The following is a 21,340-nucleotide window of genomic DNA, read 5'->3' on the forward strand; positions in this document are numbered from 1 at the left end:
GGTAAGGCAAAATCAAATGATAGATTATTTATATTATAAATTTTAATATTTATATATTATCATTATTTATAGTTTGTTGTTACAAAAATGCTGGAGGCCTGTCAACAGTATGTAGTGGCCAAACAAAGTAACATAACTCATTGGCATCCAATTCTTGGTTGGTTTGCACAATCAGTGGATACTCCTTTACAAGAAGCTATTCCTTATGTGACATCACAATTAGTTTGCCTATGGACTGGTAGAATTGTCTTACAATTAATTGGTAAGCTATAATTAATTTTAATATATATGTATATATATTATATATATATATATATTTAATAATAATACTATTATTATCTTATTTTTTCAAGGTCAACCATTAACCGAACTCGTTGGTAAGGAATCACCACCACAATTGGAACAACAAAGTACATCTATAAGTACTAATATTTTCCGTCGGGCATTTTTGGAAGCACGCACAAATAGAAATAATAGCAATAAAAATTATAGAAAATTAGGAAGTCCCGAATGTACCAAAATTGCCCTGATCTGTTCTATGTACCAAACTGCTCTTCATACTCTTACACAAATGAAGCAGGATATATTAACGGGTATATCATATTAGAAACAAATATGCATACGTTATAATTATTTTATATATATATATATATATATTTTTTTTTTCTTTTTTCTAGGACTTTGTTATCAAGACAAAATTTTGTATCATATGTGGTTGTTTTTGGGAACATTAGGACCACACTGTGGTTTAAAAGCATTTTTAGATCACTTAGCGGCAAATACAAAATGTACAGCACCAGAATTTCAAATGTTGATATTGTTTTGCGATTGTATGACACATTATGTTACGTGAGTATATTAAACGTGTTTCATATATTATTTATTTAATAATTAAATTATATTAATAACTTAATGTTATTATTTTAATAGTATATTAGACGACATGGAGATGTACGAACAGCAAGATCCGTTTAAATTATCGGATTTTATAACAATGTCATTTTTTTTGAATCAATTTTTGTACAAAGCCGTTCTTAATAATCTATTCGGTGAGTATGTCAAATTTCCATTGGAAAACTTGTATTAGAATATATATATATATTTTTTTTTTCCTTTTTTTTTTTTCTTTTTTCTTTTTTAATCGACGAAAGAAAGAAGTTTCGTAGCTACGTGCTAAAGTTTTAGATGTTACAGATGTGAAAACAGTATCTAACAATCCGTTATTTACATCACTACATACACTTTTAATGGCGATTTATCGTCGGGATTGTAGAAGGCCTTTTTGTCCGGAAGGACATTGGTTGGCGAAGTTAAGTATATATATATATATATGAAGATCGATAGAATGCTTAATCATATTTTTATCTATAAATTTTTTTCTACATTTTTTATCCTTTCAAAAAAATAGGAAGTACGAGTATCTGGTTTCTTAGCTGATTTAGAAAAGAGAAGAGGTGGTGCAGCACTTTTGTTATCAAAAATGCCGCATGTCATACCGCATTCCGAAAGGGTGGTATTATTTCGAAAGCATGTTGCCAACGAAAAAGCAGTTATGGGTTTAACAGAAAGTGCTTGTAACAGTCCACCAACTACGTTAATAGTTGTTCACAGGTAATAACCATCACTATATATAACTATATTGGTTATATAAAAATCATCATTTGAAGAAAAAAAATGAGAGAAAAGAAAAAAAGAAAATTAATTAACATTATAAAAATATTATACAGAACACGTATAGTAGAGGATGGTTATCGGCAATTAGCTATGTTACCTCCTCAAGCATTGAAAGGTGTAATCAGAGTACGGTTCGTGAACGAACAAGGTTTAGCAGAAGCTGGAATAGATCAGGATGGTGTATTTAAAGAATTTTTAGAAGAAACGATAAAAAGGGTTTTCGATCCGTCATTAAATTTGTTCAAAGCTACAAGTGAAAATCGTCTTTATCCTTCTCCAACTTCCTCAATGCAGGACAATCATTTACAATTGTTCGAATTCGTTGGACGGATGTTAGGCAAGGCAGTTTACGAGGTAAATTATTATAGTTATATAATAGAACTTTACTTTTAACGAGATAAAGTAAATTATTATGTTAATTTTTAGGGAATCGTTGTGGATGTACCATTTGCGTCATTTTTTGTTTCACAATTTTCTGGACAAGCAGGAGGAACTTTATACAATTGTTTGGACGAGCTTGCTTCATTGGATCGAGATCTTTATCGTAGTTTAACATTGGTTAAACATTACAAAGGCGATGTTAGACAATTAGAATTAACATTCTCATTAGACGAAGATGTTATGGGAAAATTAGTAACCCACGAATTGATACCTGGTGGACGTGCCGAGGCAGTTACTAATCAAAATAAAATTCGTTATATACATAGAATGGCACATTTTAGAATGCACACTCAAATAAAGGAACAAACTGCAGCTTTTATAAAAGGATTTTGTTCTATAATCAATCCCGATTGGTTATCATTATTTTCAACGCCAGAAGTAAGAACAGGAATGATAATTATTTTTTTAAATAGAAATACTTGTTGATGAGAAGATCTTTTTAAATATATACGAGTGTGTATGTATATATGTGTGTATACATATATATATATATACATATATATGTATGTTTGCGTTTCTTTTAGTTACAAAGATTAATTTCGGGCGATAACGTCCCTTTGGATCTACGTGATCTACGTAGGCATACGCAATATTATGGTGGTTTTCACGACAGTCATAGAGTAGTATGTTGGTTATGGGACATCCTCGAGAAAGACTTTACCGAGGAAGAAAGAGGGTTGTTTTTGAAGGTACGCTTACGATGATAACAATTGGATATTTTATCCAATTAAAAATATTCATTTATAAAAGTATATATGTATAATGTCGTCGTGTTTTTTTTTTTTTTTTTTTTTTTTTTTCCCATTAACAACGATAGTTCGTCACAAGCTGTTCAAAATCACCCTTGCTTGGATTCGCTCATCTGGAACCAAGATTTTCAATACGTTGCGTTGAAGTTGGCGATGACGAGGATACAGGTGATACAATTGGTATGCTCTCTCAAATTGTTTTTCTTTTTTATTATTTAATGTCTGGATAATTTTAATGAAAATTCTTTTTTTTTTTTTTTTTTTTTTTTTTTTTTTTCCTCTCTCTCCCTTAAAAATAATAATAATACGGTAATACGTTCGATCATGTTAATTAGGCAGTGTGATACGTGGATTCTTTACGATACGTAAAAAGGATCCTCAAATTCGATTGCCTACCTCCTCTACGTGTTTCAATTTATTGAAACTACCAAATTACCAGAAAAAGAGTACGCTTCGTGAGAAGTTACGTTATGCTGTGACCAGTAATACAGGTTTCGAGCTTTCTTAATCTATGAGCTGTTGATGGAATGAAAGCAGCACAATCAGGGAACTATAACTCGAAACGCAGAGCGAAAATCGAAAGTGATCGAGCGGTGCCTAACTGATATACCCCGTGTTTCAATATATGACATGACCTATATAAAAGAGGATATATATATATATATATATATGTATATATATATCGAAATGAACGAAAATGTACAGTAAACATACATAGGTAGTTAAGCCTAATAAGTTGTAAGAGTAATAATTTCTATAGTATAATTATTTACACAAATTTCGTATGATATTAGAAGAAGATGAAGGAATGAAGATTTTGAAAATATTTTCCTTCTTTTTTTTTCTTTTTTTGCCAATTACATAAATCTTTCCATATTGATAAGTAATGTAACAGAGAGTATATAGAGCCGAACATAAATATGCATATATTCTCTCGTGTTGTTCCTTTATATATATGTATATATACACGCATACATATACATATATATATATATATATATATATATATATATATATATATATATATATATATATATACATATAATTAGCATTATGCGATATTTAGTTAAGTAATTATTATAATTACTATATGTTTTTATAATCAATCTATTGCGTTTCATCGATTGTAATCAATGGAAAATTATGCGATTTATAGAACGATTTATGTATACCTTATATGAGCTTATAAATTATTAATCGTTCGCTTTTTAGTCGATAGTAGTAAAATAATAGAATTATTATGGAAATGTTTTACTTATTTGTATACATTAAATGTTAAATCATTTTGCCAAAACAGAATCATTGATGCTGAGTGAAAAAAGGAAGATATACACTATATGAACAATTTCCGAGAATAAAGATTTAATGATGAAAGGGAAAATTGAAAAAAAAAAAAAATAAAAAAAAGAAAGAAAAGATAAAGAAAAAAAAATAAGAAGAAGAAGAAGAAGAAGAAAAAGAGAAAAATAAAAAAAAAAAGAAAGAAATACAATGGATGCTCTATTTTGAAGAGAGCTATTTTCTCGACAAATTTTTGTACAAATTTTTGAAAACAATTGTTGCGTATTGTACAAAACGCGTTGTGTAGTTTTACGCGGACGTAATCGTCGTCGTCTTTGTCGTCGTCTTCGTCGTCGTCGTCATCTTTATTGTGGATGAAATCGGCAATGTTTGCACACTGAATTTCCTATATAAGATCTCTTGCACTCTCTCTTTTGAAATTTATTCAAGATTCACGCGATATAAATCAATTTTTTATGATATTATACACAAGAAGATACACAATAGAAATATATTTAGCATTTCGATTTTTTTTTTTAAATAATGAATTAATCAATGGGAGACTTGTTTAGGAAATTTAGTAAGACCAAAGATAAAATAGAAATCTATTTAGCGCTTAGAAATACGCGTTCTGCGCTTTCATATTTTCTTACGTAATCATATATACATATATACAAATATATATACACACACAGATACACACACGCACACACATATATGTATATATATATTTTTAGCAACAACATTTTCGATCTCTATTCACATTTTGTAACGCATTAGAAAAGTACAATTAAAATTGCAGTCATAATGATTTGTTTAATATTTATATATTAAAAACATTGTTATACTTTATATATATATATATAAAGTCTATATAAAGTCTATATATATATATATATATATATATATATAGAAAGATTGATATATAGAATTGATTTGATTTAATTTGTGCAATATTTATGTAATATTTGGAAAAGATACAGATTTTGCAATACAGTGAATAGAGAAATGTTGTATGTAAAAAGAGATACATAATCGATGTTTAATGTAATATTTTTTTTTGGAGATTGTAAGAAAAAATTTTTCATAGGATGAAGAAACGAAAGTTTTGGGTTAGATTACATCTTCGATAAATTGTATTTATCTAATTACTCTAATTTAATGCGTTTCTAAATTAATGCGTTATTTGATACACGATCCGTATATCAAATCTGGAACAATAGGTTGAAAGGTATAAATGGATATATTTAATTTTTTCTTACGATAACTACAAATATATATATATATATATATATATATATATATATATATATATTCGTAGAGTGAAAGAGGAGAAAGAGATTATATACGCTTTGTAAATCGGCCGTTTCATTGGAAACGTATAGATAGATAAAGTTTTTTAAGTGTGTATCGTCGTACCAATGGAGAAAGTAAGAAAAGAAAGAAGGAAGAAAGAAATGAAGGAAAAAAAATAAAGAGAAAGAAGGGAAGGAAGAAGGAAAGGAAAGTAAATGACGTGTCGATCTAAAAATATCTTTGGAAATTATACCGGTAATCATGTAAATATTTACAAAATCTAAAAATCTTCGTTATTTTCAATTTGTCCCGGTATCATCTCCAAATGTCCTATTAGAAACTTATTTCCTTATATCGTCCTATTTTGAACCAAATCGTATATGATATCATCATTATTTATTTATTTATTTATTTATTTATTTATTTATTTATTTATTTATTTATTTATGTATTTATTTATTTATTTATTTATTTATTCTTAGAAATGAGAACGGTAAGCGAATGAGAAAAAGATTGAACAATAAGAGATACAATTAGAAGAAAAGTGAAACATATATATGATTTCGGTCGTAACAAAAAAAAAAAAAAGAAAAAATTCTTTTTTCTTTTTCCTCCATTTATCTTGTTTTTGTTTTTTTTTGTTCCTCTGAGAATGAGAGAGGGAAAGAGAGAGAGACAGAAAGAGAAAGAAAGAAAGAAAGAAAGAAAGAAAGAAAGAAAGAACACGCGTTTGAACAGTCGGGAACAAAGTACGAGAAGGTGGCGCGTCGTTGATTAGATGCGCGCGCATTGTCACGTGACCGTCGGTTTTACGGTTGGCCGGCGCTGTCGGCGTTGCGCTTCGCCCCCGCCACGTTCAGTGGCTAGCGAGCATCGGCTGCGAAAAGACGTACGTTTCGTTCGTCCCTTCCGCGTGACGATCTCTCTTCCACCGCGGCTACCACGAGAGACTCTCCTCCTTTTTTTTTTCCCTTCGGTCACCCTGACTAACACTCTCTCTCTCTCTTCCTTTAAACTTCTCACCAACGGTTTGATTTTTTTCCACGGTCCTATCACGTTGTCGTTTATTTTCTATCACCTTTTTTTTTTCCTTTCTTCTATTAATTTCCACTCGTCCCTTCCGTCATCGCCCTTTTCTCGTAAACGGGCGCGGGCGCGCGCGCTCGTCCTGCTGTACTGTCTTTCTCTCTCTCTTTCTCTCTTTCATCTCTTTCATCTCTTTCCTTCTTTCCCTCCCTCCCTTCCTCTTACCCGTCCTTCTCTCCTCCCACCCATCCTCTCTCATTCTCTCTTTTTTTCTCTCTCCCCTATTCTTTCGGTTTATCTCACGCGTGTGTTATATCTATCCTCTGTGTGTATATATCTCTCTCTGTGTATGTGGTCAGTGTACGCGCGTGCAAGACAACATAGCACGACTGTCACAAGCGTGCTGCTGCTCTTCTTCGTCCGTTCGTTCGTATGTTCGTTCGGTCGTTCGGTCGGTCGTTCGGTCGGTCGGTGCGCTCGTTTTGTCGTGTATCCTATCAGCCACAGTAGTAGCAGCAGCAGCAGCAGCCGTCGTAATCGTAGCCGTTGAAGAATCAAAATCGAACATTGTCGAGAATGTCCGGACGCGTCGTTTCACGTCTCTGAATATATTTTTCTCCTATTGTGTTTCGTATACATAATATATATATATATACATATATATATATATAGATATATATATTGTATATATATGTGATGGTCTCTCTCCTCATCTCTATGTTTTCGTGTTCAATGTGTAAGTAAGCACTCTCTTTCTCTTTTTCTCTGGCACCTACGGTGCGTCGTTTAAACGACGACGAACGACAAGTTCGGAAGATCCAACGACGATCGCTTCGCACCCGATTGGCGCGCGTGTTCTACGTGCATGGAACATAACCTCCAAAGTCAAGTGAAACAAAGAGAGAAAGAGAGAAAGAGAGTAAGATAGATAGAAAAAGAGAAACAGAGAAGAGAGAGAGAGAGAGAGAGTGAGTGAGTGAGTGAGTAAGTGAGATAGAGAGAGAAGAGCGTAAATGATAAAATAGCGATGGGGTCGCGCTGATTCTCTAACGGGAGATTCTCAAACAAAAGAAAGTAACAGGATAACGAATGTTATCAGAAAGAGGGAAAACACGGTTGATCGTGTATGAACGTCCGTGTTAATAAAAGAGAAAGAAAGAAAGTATAAAGAAGAATAAGAAGAAGAAACGAAGAGAAGGAAGAGAGAGAGAGAGAGAGAGAGAGAAAGAAAGAAAGAAAGAGGGAGAAAAAAAGAAATAGAACGAGATAGAGACGAGACGAAAGATGCGGGAGAAGGTTCCTTTGTGAGAGAGAACGTCCTTGCGAGGTGAGGCTCGCACCACGTGCTTCGTTAGAGTGGCGAAGGGGAGAAGGAGGAGGAGGAAGAGGAGGAGGAGGAAGAAGAACGACGACGACGACGCGTCGGCGACGTCGCGTAGAGGTCTTCTTGGTATAGAGAATAGCGGCACGGTGGCCCGTCGGTTGAGAAGAGGAGGAGGAGGTGGCGGTGGTGGTGGTGGTGGAGGAGGAGGTGGTGGTGGGGGCGACGGCAGAAGAGGAAGGAGGAGGAGGAGGGGTAGGGTGGAAGAGGGTGGAGGTGAAGGTGGTGGTGGCGGTGGTGGTGGTGGAGGAGAAGGAGGAGGAGGAGGTGAGGAGCTTTGATGGCAGTAGTTGGGCCCAGCCGGCACTCGCGGGTGTCCATGAGCGTGTCTATGTCGCTGATGCAGGGGGGCGGGGCGGGGACGACAGGTGGAGGCGGGACGACGGGGCCCGGGGCCCACCCGGGCCAGGCGGTACTCGCGGCCGCCGCCGCTGCCGCCGCCGCCGCGGCGACTCAGCCGACCCCCACCTATTATCATCCCGCCGCACCCGCGCCACCCCCACCACCACCGCCCGCGCAGGATCCCGTCCAACCCGACAGACCCATCGGCTACGGCGCCTTCGGTGTTGTCTGGTAAGTTTTACACGTATCTTCTTATCAAGGAAAAAAAAAAAAAGAGGAAATACCTCTCACTAGCCCTGTCTCCTTCCTCCTCTTTCCCTCTATTCCACGAACTCGCATTTATCTGTTCTTCCTTTTTTTTTCCCCTCTTCCTTTACTTTGTTTCTTTTCCTATGTGCCCTTTTTTTTTTTTTTTGTAAATCGCTGAAATATTTCCTCTGCGATTATGCGTATTAATGCGTTTTTATGATTACTAAGTTTGTTTCGTATTATACATACTATAGCAGAAAAAAATGTTAGAGGGATAATGTATCATACTTGTGTATGAGGCATACTTGTGACTGGTTAAATTTTATTTTACGAGTTCTATGCGAGTTCTAAAACGTCTAACGGCACCAAGAGGAAACAATTATTCTTTACGTCGGTAGGATATTACTGCGTTCCTGTCTGAAACGGGATGTACATACACATACGCGCACGCACGTGTATGTATATATATATATATATATATATATATATATATATATATTTCTTGAGTATGCAAATTACGGGGTTATTTTTGTTGAGATGCTCTAGATAAAATAATTAAGTTCATCCTCGAAGTTAAATTTCACAAGCTGTCGTTCTAATATAATTATCGTCATTGGTTTTCAACTTCTTAGGAACCATACGGAATTTTCTATATGAAATTTTCATTGTCTTCTTCTTATTTTTTCTTTTTCTCCTTTTCTCAAACCTAAAATTATTGTTGTCGATCCTTGTTGCTTTATTATGCGTTGGCCGACCCTAACGGACCTTTTGGCATTTCCGTTTTTAAAATCATTTTCACAAAGGATCCTCTCATAAATCTTCGACTTCGGTACTAATACATATATATATATATATATACATATATATATATATACATATATATATATATATATATCCCTTTGTTCCTTAACCCCACCCAATTTGAACTTGATTTTTCTTTCTTTTTTCCCCTATGTGCAATGGAGTTTAGAAAATGTATTAGAAAATAAACTGTATCCGATCGATGCCTTAGAAGATCGTTCGTTCATTTTTATTTATATTTTTTTTTCTTTCTTTCCTTTTTTTTCTTTTTTTACCACAGGGAGAGATTCGATAACGGTGGCGGGGGGAGGGAGGGGTGTAAGAGGAGATACAGAAAAAAAGCAAAAAAAGGGGGGGAGGAAGGAAACTTTCGGAAGATTAACGGAGAAAATCGGGGTGAAAAGGGGGTGGAGGAGAGACAAAGAGAGAGAGAGGGGGTGGAGAGGGGGAGAGAAAGAGAGATAGAGAGAGTAAACTGATTCGATCGCATCTCGAAGAGCTTTCGGAGGGTTGCTTCTGACGTTGCAGAGAGAGAGAGAGAAAGATGACTAAGGGTGGTGGAGTAGGGTATCCGAGGGGAAGGGTGGATGAGAAGATGATGGGTGGCTAGGAGGTACAGGCCACATTGCCATGGCAACCGCGACCTCGCGAGATAAGGAGAAAACGTGACTAGATTGCGCGCGGCTTCTCCTCCTTGCATTACGACTACTATATTTCGATAAATGTTTAACAGATCGGACTGCGGTACTCGTATTATTTTGTTCCAATTTAATAATATTAAATATTTGTTATACTATAGAAACAATGAAAAATGATTTTTTCTTTCTTTTTCTTTTTTTTTTTTTTTTTTTTTTTTTTAATTCTACGAAGGGTTTCATCTGTCACGTTACGATCTATTTATAATTCATGTCCTTCCTGGATAAATTGTATTTATATAGTATTTAAAAGATTTTTGTTTTTAATTATTATTATTATTATTATGACAAATATTGTCTCACTCTCTCTCTCTCACACATACACACTCTCTCTCTCTCTCTCTCTCTTTATTCTTAATATGTTAACGTTTTGCAAATATTTTTGAAGAACAATGAAAAAGATAAGGCACAGAGAGAAAGCGAAAAGTGGACGGCAATGAAGGCAAGAAAGAAGGAGGATTGTAGATAAGCTCCCAAAGAAATTTTAAATACACACAGAAAACAAATTGTTCTCTCGTAGAACGTTTAAGAAAAAAATGTAAAGGAAAAAAAAATAAATAAAGAAAAAACCCTACTAAGATTTAAAAAAAGAAAAAAAGAAAAAAGAAGAAGAAAACAAAGAAAGAAAGAAAGAAAGAATTAAAACTATATGTATTTTGGCTTGGTGGCCTTTGTCTCTTTGTTTCGAAATCAAATTTCGCGGTTTCGTACGAGGTACGAACGTATCGAGCCGATCGTTGCCGAAGTTACGCGTCGATACGGTACCGAACAAAGGAGTTGGCGCTTCGTCGTCGTCGTCGTCGTCGTCGTCGTCGTCGTCGTCGTCGTCGTCGTCTTCGTCGTCGTCTTTGTCATTGTCTCTTTGTCGTCGTTGTCGTCGTCATCGTCGTCGTAGTAGTCCTCGCTGCTTTTATCTCTTGGTCGCATTCGCGCGGCACACGTGCACGCATGCGCTTGCATACAGCGTGCACGAGTTGGTCCCCTCCCCCTCTTCCCCCACTCCCACCCCTACCCCTTCTTTTGTCGCGGGAGGCATGATCTGCGTGGGCGGATGCCGTTGACATCAAGGAGACTTAACTTAAACCTATACAAAAGTTTAATTTTTAAAGCAGCGAAGAAATAAGGAACTTTGTCAAATGTGAAAAAGGAAAAATATGAAAGAAGAAAGAAAATCATAGAAAAATGAAATTGGTTTTTCTTTTCTTTTTCTTTTTCTTTTTTTCCCCCTCTCTTCTTTCGCCCTTTTTCATCGAAGTCATTTAATTACATGTAATTATTTTCAAGAATGAATAATGATCGTAAAGCAAAAAAAGAAAAAAAGGAAAAAAGAAAGAGAAAGAGAGAGAGAGAGAGAGAAGAGAGAGAAGAGAGAAAAGTAGAGAAAAAAAAGACCTGACATTATCAAGAAATATATAATTATTATTGACGATTGTTTCGATGTTTTATCATAACAATTCGTTGTGATGATAATGATAAGGCTACCGTTTCATTTTCCATCTTTTCTTCTATCTCGCTCACTCTTAGGTGCACGTGCATTGAATTAACAGTGTATGTATGGCTTGTGTCGCTTATATATATATATATATATATATATATATATATATATATATATATATCTACATACATACATATGTGTATATGCAAGCTATGCACAGTTTCTCTCTGAGTGCAAGGTCCTAGCATTGACTCCAAACAAGCCGCCGGTGTAAATTGCACAAGCGGCTAAGTGTATCTCTCTTTCTCTCCTCTATCTCTATCTCTATCTCTATCTCTTGTTATTCACTTCTCTATTTCCGCGTTTTGATTTAGACAGGGATCTAAGGTAGAACGAAGAAAGAGTGAAATTCTAAGAAGTCACTTTGTGTGATCATGTTATGTGCTTAGTTCTTCCTTCACTTGAATTATATATCTTATATATACTTATTATATTTCATATCTTTGCGTGTGTGTGCGTGTAGCATGTGCGTGTGTGTATGTGTATAGATATATGTATAGATATTATTATTTTTTTTTCTTGTATAATTTTTATAAATACAATATCATGAAATATTTCAAATTGTTTATATCTAAATTAATATATCTCCTGTAATCAAATATTTAATATCTTTTTTTTTTTTCCTTTATTCTCACTTGGAATTAAAGTTTTATCAGACACTATTTGAAGGAATTTAAATCACTTCTTTTGGCTGAGTTGTACCAGTTGTATCGCGGATAAGTAATCGCCACCCTTTTGCGGTCGTTTGTTCTTCTTCTACCAACATACATACATCCATACATACATACATACATACATACATGTATACATGCATACATACATATATACATACATATATACTCGGCCTAGATCAAAGTCCGAATTCGAGGAGCCGAGCCGGATTCGAAGTGACTGGTACCAATGTGGCGGTCAAACCAGCTGCCTGGCAGGTGATGCCGCAGCTGCTTTCGAGCATGTAGTTGGTAGCAGTCTACCTCTCTCTCTCTCTCTCTATCTTTCTCTCTCATACACACACACACACACATATAGACTGTCTTTCACACTCTCTTTCTCACTTGTACACGTTGTCTCGACTCCCTTTCTCCTTGTGGACCAATGGAGAGAATGATCGTCGAAAGCAACCTTCAAAAACCCTGCGAAATTCGAAAGGGAAAAAGGGAGAGATTTCGACGATATTCGAGGGAGCTGCCGAACTTTTCTTTTATATTTTATTATATTTTATTTTATTTTATTTTATTTTATTTTATTTTAATTTCTCTTTTATTCATTTTATTTTTAGAATTTCACCTTCTCGTGTCGCTGACTCTCCCCTTTCGCATTTTTTCCTCTAATCGTATACATAATATCTGGATATATCGTGACTGTACCAAGCAGTATTATATTATACTAAGGGTAACTGTGTTTCTCTTTGCTAGTTGGAATAAAATTGTCCGTTTTGAAATTGTAATCGATTTAACTCAGAATAACATATAACACCATTATATATACTTATCGGATTTATCTTTTAGTTTGTATCGTATAATAATAATAATGATGATGATGATAATAATGATAATAATAATAATAATTATAATAATTATAATTGTAATTATAATAATTATTATTAGTTAAATCGTATGTCTAAAGCGATATAAATTTTCATATTTCATTCTTTATTTTTATATACATTATATATATATATATATGTATATATATAAAATATATAAATATATGTAGTATCATAGATAAAAAAGAAAAAAAGATAAAAGATTTTATATGATATTATATATTAAAAGATAAATAAAATATTGATACGCCGTGAATACACTAAGTTCACCATATTAGTATCTAATAAAACTGATATCTTTGATATAATGATACTACATCTAATGATACTACAATAATTATTTGACTGCCGTTAAGATTGGAATAAATGCGTTAAAAGAGAACGGGTATACGTATTTTGCATATACAAGTTAAAAAAACTTGCTCATGTTCCACATATACGACGAGCTCGCCTTCATCCTACTAAACTGGATATTACAGCTGGTTGAAAGGAATATCGCGATGATCTTTTCTGTTAATCGAAACTGGAAACTCGCTCGGAAAACCTGTCCCCTCCCTCTCCTCATAAGATTCTTCGTCTCGCGACGGAGGAAAAAAAAAAAGAAAAAGAAAAAAGGAATAGAAAATAACTACAGGAAACGTTCGAGTTTAAAGCGCTCGTTAAATTTATTAATCGATGACAAAAAGTTATCCTCTCTGTCGAACGATGTGTGTCTACATGCATAGTAACGATTATAAAATGAAATTATTTTTAGAAAAATTGAAAAAGATCGATCTTTTTTTTTTTTTTTTTTTTTTTTTTGTAACTTCGAGGGTGATCCTGAAGTATTATAAACTTAGATCTCTGTACATTCTCTCTCTCTTTTTTTCTTTTTCTTTCCCCTATCATTTTCAAGATCCAATAAAAATCTATTTTAATTTGTTTCACTAATAAATAATTTCTATGTTGTGTGATATTAAATTTGTGATAGAATTAAGATTTCATAGTTAATGTTGGATATTTTTTCTTTCTTTCTTTTCTTTGTCTTTTCCCTTTCTTTTTTTTTTTTTCGATGCAAAAATCCGTAAAATTGATCAGAGAAAGAAAATGACATTTTATCGGAACATTCCAACTCTTCGGAGTAAAACCACCTACACGACAGGAAGTTGGAGTAGCATGTGTTGCCGGTATTTCCGGTGCGACATCTTCCCCACCTCCCTCTTGCTTTTTCCTCTTTGAATCTCTCTTTCTTTCTCTCTCTCTCTCTCTCTCTCTCTCTCTCTCTCTCTCTCTCTCTCTCTCTCTCTTTTTACAGCAACATTCACCGCCACCCTTCTGCTGACTTTTCGACTTGACACGCTAGTTAACTATGTGTGTATGTTATGTATATATGTATGCATATATATATATATATATATATATATATATATATATATATATATGTGTGTGTATGTAGGAAAGCTAACAGCTGCAGCTGCATCGAGAAAAATATCGCAACATCCCGTGCGATCGAACTGCGATAAATAATTTCAACTTTCGCCAAAAATGAAATGTGCAGTCGACGTTGTTGCATTCGTTGTCGCATTTAATAATTTATATTACGGCAACGAAGATAATATAATATTAAATTTCGATACGTTAAATCTTATTAAGTTTTGATCAAATTATTCTATTTTTTAGGTCGTCATTTTTTTCCCTCCTCTTCAACATTTCATTCGGACAAATTGGAGTTGTAGTATTCATTTTTTTTTTCTCTTTTCCTTTCTCTTTTTTTTTTTTTCTTTTTTAATCCGAAGAAAGAATGAAAAAAGAACAGAAAAGAAAAGAAGAAAGTTAGCGTCAAAAATCTCGATAAAATAGAATTCCTAATTAATTTTTCAACATCGTCTATACTTTCGATCATCCTTGGAATTTTTCGTCCATCTTATATTGGTGTTATTATTATTATTATTATTATTTTTTTTTTTTTTTAAATCTTTCGAAGCTTTAATGAGAATGAATTTTTTCAAATACATCGAAGATTTTAGACAATCATAAAAATTGCGATGATCAAATAAAAATAAAATTATGAACTTTGACGATTTATGACAATAATATTTTAAATAGTCATTTCTAAAGAAGTTTTATTAAATGTTAAGGAATATAACTAATATTCGACAAAAAATTAGAAAATGCGATAGAATGTTTCTTATAATTTATGATAAAGGATGAAAACGCAGGTAGGACGTGTGTGCTTTGGGAAAGGAAAAAAAAAAAAGAAGAAATAAATAAAATAAAATAAATAAAAGGGACGACCCTCTGAATAAAAGGGAAGAAGGTTGTGGATGGTACTAGGAGGAGCAGGAGGAGGAGGAGGAAAAGGTAGTCGTCGACTGCATTAGTATAAGGGGCTTTAAAATCGGCTTTGGGAGTGGCGATGGATGTTTGCATGGGTTACCTACTGCATCCGCCTGTACACAATTTCATCCCCATTGGGGATGAAACTGGTAGAAAGAGAGAGAAGGAGAAAAAGAGAGAGAGGAGAGAGAAAGAGGAAAGAGATAGACATAGGACGTAGAATAAAGCGTTGCGTTTCTATACTTTTGTTCGAATAAAATTTCTATTTGCAATAACGAAGAAAAAGAAAAATGAAATAAAATAAAATAAAATATTTTTATCGCGTCCTAATCTTCGTTGGTTTAAAGTCAATCGATTTCTAATTATTAATGAATATCATTGAAATAATTTCTTCTTCTGACAAATTAGAAAATAGTATTATTTGAAGGATTAAACACAGTAAATAGAGACGCGTATAATTCTACATACGTACGTATAATGACTTTCTCTTCACGATGTTATCATAAAAGATCATGTTAACTCGAAGACAGATCAAATATGTTAAAACCTATACGACCTACCTGCTGCGTGCGACAACCTTGACGCATTTCAATGGATAACTCGTCGCGGTACGCTTTGCCAACCAGTTTCTGCGATAATGGACTCCATAATCATGCCATAAAAGGAAGAAAGCAACGGTGTCAAGTCCGAGTACGTACACTTGTCGAGGGACACATAGTGTGTGTCCTCTCCTGGCAGGTGTATGCTGTCTTTCCTCCTATCGATATGTGGTATTCTTTGCAGCTGCTTAACCTGTTAAATTGTGTTTGACGAGTATACTTTTGTATGAGTATATCCCAATTTTCTCTCTTTTTTTCATTTTGGTTTTTTCTTTTTTTTTTTCTCTCTTTTTCTCCTTTTTTTATTTATTTATTATTTTTTTTTTTTTTATTTTTCACTCCGAGTATACTCGCATCATAGCAGAAAAGAGAGAAAGAAAGAAAGTAAGAAGGAAAAAAAAGGGGACGAAGAGATTATCATTCCGTCCGTTTCAATCAAGATTTTTAATTAAAATTATAGAAATACTATTGTAAATTTGATAATAACAAATAAAAAAAAAAAAAAAATTGTCATTTATTCCGTACTCAACGAACAACACAGATGTGTTTTTAATCAATAATATCAACGTACATGACGATCAATAAAATTATTGATTTCTCAGAAAAAGAAAGAGAAAAAAAATAAAAGGACTAATCAATTGCCATTACTTTATAATTGAATTCAATTTTACGAGGGATCATTTAATTCTACGTTCGATGAGTTATATTCATTATCTTTTAATTTCTATTACATAACCACGTACGATAAATGTTTGTAAAATAGATGTACATATTTAAAAGGCTATAAATCTATAGATATAAAGATAGATATAGATACGGATAGTATCTGTGTAAGTGTTGTATGTGTATGTATATATATATATATATATATATATATGAACTTGATTAAAACTATAAGAGCAAAATGTAAATATGTTAGAGAACGGAGAGTTAGAGATATCGTCAGAGTTTCGTTTGAGCCAAACCTCGCATGGAGAAGGAGTGAAACTCTCTTGGCCATGGGCGGTAAAGGAGATAATAGTCGTGCGCTAGGAACGAACTTTCTAAAATGCGAAACATCAGCAGCCATCGTCAGTATTCTCAGATGGTCAGGCAAGCAATCCTAGTTTTCCAAACTTTTATTATTTCGATCTTACTACCTCGTGAGATAGATATTATATCTTACGAGGAAGAAACAAAAATTAATTTTTTTCTCATCACTTTTTAAAATTAATAAATGCGTTATTATTCTATAGTTGTAGATGTATATACGTGAAATGTATATATATATATAGGGGCTAAAGTACTACTACTATTACAGATTTAATTACTTGATGAAGAAGTAAATTGAGAGTTTAAACATTAACGTCAACGTTACGCACCTACAATTTCATTTTTCTCTTCTTTTTATTATTTATTTATTTTTCTTTTTTCTTTTTTTTTTTTTTTTTTTTTTTATTGTATTCATTCATCCATTCATCCATTGACTGATTGATTGATTGATTGATTGATTTACTTTTTTTTTTTTTTTTTTTTTTTTTAATTAATTAATTTTTTACCGGATGAGAGAAAGAAAGAAAGAAAAAACAAAAAAGAAATTACTGTTCCATTCGAAAGTAATCTTGCATCCTTTCTCTCATCCATATCTCCTTAAGTTCCCTCATTCACATCCCCTCTCGATTATTATTTTAAAATGATATTTCTTCTCGAAGAATCTGTCCGTCGGCCATGTATTATTCTTTCGTGAATACGATGTTGCCTAACTTTATAGATTATTCATATGCCTGTGTACGAGATCGTGAAAATATTTCTATGAAAAAGAAGAAGAAGAAGAAGAAGAAGAAGAAGAAGAAAGTAGAAAAGCAATGCCACGAAATCGACGATTGTGTACAAAGTTAGATAGAGAAACATCGAAGAACTCTTGTCGGATCATTCACGTAATCATAGACACACACATACACACACACACATATATATATATATATCTCGTATATTTTACAACAAACGTTTACAGAGTTTATGTCGATTTCATACATTTTTCATATATGAAAATAATATCGATCATAAAAATGTAGAGGCTAGTCGAGAAGAACTTTTTCTATCGAGTTTGTCTCACTTTCTCTCTCTCTCTCTCTCTCTCTCTCTCTCTCTCTCTCTTTTTCTCTTTGTTTAAAAAAGATAAAGAGACAGAGAGAAAACTGTGATCATAGACGAACCCTTTGTTCGACTTTTCGCATCATCGACTTTCGGTGAGCTTTCGTTACGCGCTCGCCTTGTGCTGGAGGTCTAATAAAGCCGAACAACTTCTCTTTTTCTCTCTTTTTCTCTCTTTCTCTCTTTCTTTCTCTTTCTCTCTCTCTATCTCTATCTCACTCTTTCTAGTCTCGTCTCTCAACGATTGCGAAGGTTATTTGCGGACAGTAGAACGAGGCGAAGCAAAAGGGGGAAGCAAAAGAGAAGAGGGAGAGGAGGGAGAAACTGCAGTTGCAACAGAACATGTTATGGTGTACCATAGTCATAATATCTGTCTGACAAACCTTTACCAATTTTTTTTTTGTCCTTTTCTTTTTTTCTTTCTTTGTTGTCTCTCTCTCTCTCTCTCTCTCTCTCTCTCTCTCTCTCTCTTTTTCTTCTTTACTTTTGTCTTTTTCTTTTTCCACGACGAAGTGACACTTCCAAGCTATAAATTTTTTTATAACCCTTTCAATGCATGCGGTTGCAACAACATAAGGATAGATAAATACATATGTACGCGTTTATATGCGACAGTTTAGTTTTTCATTAAATTCTATAAAAATAAAAATAAAAAAAAGAAAGAAAGAAAGATGATTTAATTCGTTCATTATTTTTTTTTTTTTTCTTTTTTTTTTCCTTTTTGTTTTGTAAATTAAACATTAAAGTATTAGTACGATAATTTATTCGTCAGTTTTATACTTTCACGGGTTTGATCATTCCATGGTCGAAATTTAATTAAATTTAAAGTTTGAACGTAACAACTTCCATAATAATCGGATCGTATATTAATCGATAAATAATTAATAATGATAAAATTTATTTTTAGATTATGATAAAATAGTTGAAACGTACGATTATCTGAGATATTCTGGAATATCTCAAGTTTGATGATACATTATAGAAATGATGTTCAAAAGTTATAGCGATTAAAGGAGAGTGCGTAAATCAGTTTTTTATTCAAATTAATACCAAGATGTTCCCTCGTTGGAAAGGAAAGCATTTTGCTTGTAATAGAACGAGCAAACTAAGAAAATTGTGGTAGAATATGTATATTACTAGACATATATATATATATATATATATATATATATATATATGTAGATACATACGTATATAGATACATATATACATACGTTTGTAGTGCCCCGGTGCAATATGCAATATATTTATATATAGCGTGGCCCAAATAAAGTGTTACAAGCTCTTTTCTTCCAAGTCGTGTGAGAGATAGCGTCGTGTCAAATATCTTTTTTCTTTTTCCTTCTTCTTCTCTTTTCTCTTCTTTTTATTTAATCAACGTATAAGACACATAAGTTGTTTGGCGGATAAACTAATTTATCCCATTTTTAAGATAAAAAAAAAAAAAAAAAAAAATTATCACATTTTTCTCGACGAGTGTGCAATTTTAAAGAAGGAAGAAGAGAAACATGAAAAACAAATTCTTACGAACAATCGTAACTTTCAATAATTTTTATCCTCTTCTTTCGAATCAATTATAAAATCAATTAGCAATTATTTTCGATTTAGAAATATAAATTAAAAAAATCGAAACATAAAAATGCGAACAGCTTGTAACTTTATTTGACCCACCCTATATATCTACGCACACACACGTACACACATATATATATATACATATATGAGTACGCATAGACGCATATATATATATATATATATATATACACACACCATGTTTATGTATGTATGTATATAAGTATATACGATTTATATAGCGAGGGAAAAAGGAGCCGCGTTGGGAGCAATACCGTGACGGCCACTGCCCTTCTTCGTTGCTTCGTTCTTTATTCTTCTCCACCGAATCGCATCTTCTTTCCTCTTCTCGTCTCTTCTCTTCCTCTTTTAAACGTTTTAACCTTTTACGGATCAATCGTTCCACCGCTCTCTTTATTATAGGTATACAGGTAATCTCGCGAAATACGCGAAGAGTATCGCTTCGTTGCATTTCGAAAGTTCAATGATCCGATCTTTATTTTCTTTTTTCTCTCTCTTTTTCTTTCTTTCTTTTTTTCTTTCTCTCTCTCTCTCTCTCTCTCTCTCTCTCTCTTTCTCTATCCTATTCTCGTATACATTTTTTCTTCTTTTTTTTTTTTTTGTTTTTGTTTAACACACTGACGCGACAATTTCGATCGTTCAGTTTAAAATTCATACGAAGTTCGTATTCATTCGATAGATTCGATAAAGGTCGAAGTCAATTTTGAAAAGAGGTTGTTTTTCTTTTTTCTTTTTCTTTTTCTTTTTTTTTTCTTCTTTTTTTTTTTTTTTCTTTTTACCTGATTCCCACACAATTTTTTTAATTGATAAGCCACGTGACCATCGTCGAAAGTTCCAAATTGTTTATTTAAGAAGTCGACCTTGAATATGGTTCTTTTTTTTCTCGTCTCAAAATCGAAATGAATCTCGATTAAGTGTTGAAATTCAAGTTTGATTACATCTTGAAATTTCATCTTCTCATCGTTTTGTTTGTCCTTCTTCTTTTTTCTTCTTTCGATTCTCACATCTTTAATTTATTAATTAATTTATTTATTTAACATGCGATATTACGACAACCATTCCGTGTCCTCGTATCAAAGGATATCAGAGTTAATTTTTTTAAAAAGAAGAGAGTAAATTGGTGAAGGGATAAGAAAAAAAAAAAAAAAACAGCAGAGTAGTAACTAGTCAGTTTACAAGAGTAGTTATCATGGTACTCAGAAAGAAGGAGAGATAGAGAAAGAGAGAAAGATTGGAGGAGAGGAGAGGAGAGGAGAGGAGAGGAGAGGAGAGGGTCCCATGTAGCTCGTGTACTTTCGAAAAGTCAATGGCCCTGATTACGAAGTGCTTGTACAGCTACTTACATTGCTGTAGCTTGACTGTTACGTAGGCTCCTCGTAGTCGTGAGTACTCAAGGTAGTTTCGTTTGGTTACACACAGGAAGATACAATTTTTCTCTGTCTATCTTTCTTATCGTACGTATCGTACCTATCTTCTTTTCTTTTCCTTTTTCTTTTTTTTTTTTCTTTTTTTTTCCCCACCGAGATAACATTTTTTCCCCCTTTTCTTTTCTTTACTTTCTTTTTTCCCGTTTCTTTTTCTCCTTAAACTTTGAAGATTTTTTTTCAGTTCGTTGATATCCAAACGACTACCATTATTAGTAGTATAGTAATAGTAGTAGTAATAGTAGTAGTAGTAGGAGAAAGAGGAGGAGGAGGGGATGTTTTGATAACTTCACAGAGTG

General features: G+C 33.3%; 2 protein-coding genes across 6 annotated transcripts in view; both read left to right on the top strand.

Moving 5' to 3' along the window:
• Nucleotides 1-5,728, top strand: part of LOC124429415 (ubiquitin-protein ligase E3B) — a 7,583-nt gene extending 1,855 nt beyond the window's left edge. The window contains exons 5-16 of one of the 4 annotated variants that reach the window (XM_046974671.1): nt 1; nt 73-262; nt 354-593; nt 678-849; nt 931-1,049; nt 1,186-1,310; nt 1,409-1,611; nt 1,728-2,028; nt 2,101-2,493; nt 2,640-2,804; nt 2,933-3,032; nt 4,162-5,728. The exon at nt 1 is cut by the window's left edge and continues 191 nt beyond it. In XM_046974671.1, coding sequence (XP_046830627.1) covers nt 1; nt 73-262; nt 354-593; nt 678-849; nt 931-1,049; nt 1,186-1,310; nt 1,409-1,611; nt 1,728-2,028; nt 2,101-2,493; nt 2,640-2,804; nt 2,933-3,032; nt 4,162-4,205 — 2,053 coding nt within the window. In that variant the 3' untranslated portion in view covers nt 4,206-5,728. Of the gene's footprint in view, nt 2-72; nt 263-353; nt 594-677; nt 850-930; nt 1,050-1,185; nt 1,311-1,408; nt 1,612-1,727; nt 2,029-2,100; nt 2,494-2,639; nt 2,805-2,932; nt 3,045-3,199 lie in introns of all 4 variants that reach the window. The other 3 variants (XM_046974670.1, XM_046974668.1, XM_046974669.1) reach the window with 3 other exon arrangements.
• Nucleotides 5,729-8,050: 2,322 nt separating this feature from the next.
• LOC124429303 (serine/threonine-protein kinase NLK) overlaps nt 8,051-21,340 on the top strand; it is a 106,232-nt gene continuing 92,942 nt past the window's right edge. The window contains exon 1 of one of the 2 annotated variants that reach the window (XM_046974407.1): nt 8,051-8,421. In XM_046974407.1, the coding sequence (XP_046830363.1) occupies nt 8,129-8,421 (293 nt within the window). In that variant the 5' untranslated portion in view covers nt 8,051-8,128. The remainder of the gene's footprint in view (nt 8,422-21,340) is intronic. The other variant, XR_006943422.1, reaches the window with a different exon arrangement.

This window comes from Vespa crabro, chromosome 15, assembly GCF_910589235.1.
Source record: "Vespa crabro chromosome 15, iyVesCrab1.2, whole genome shotgun sequence".
Classification (NCBI taxonomy): Eukaryota; Metazoa; Arthropoda; class Insecta; order Hymenoptera; family Vespidae; genus Vespa; species Vespa crabro.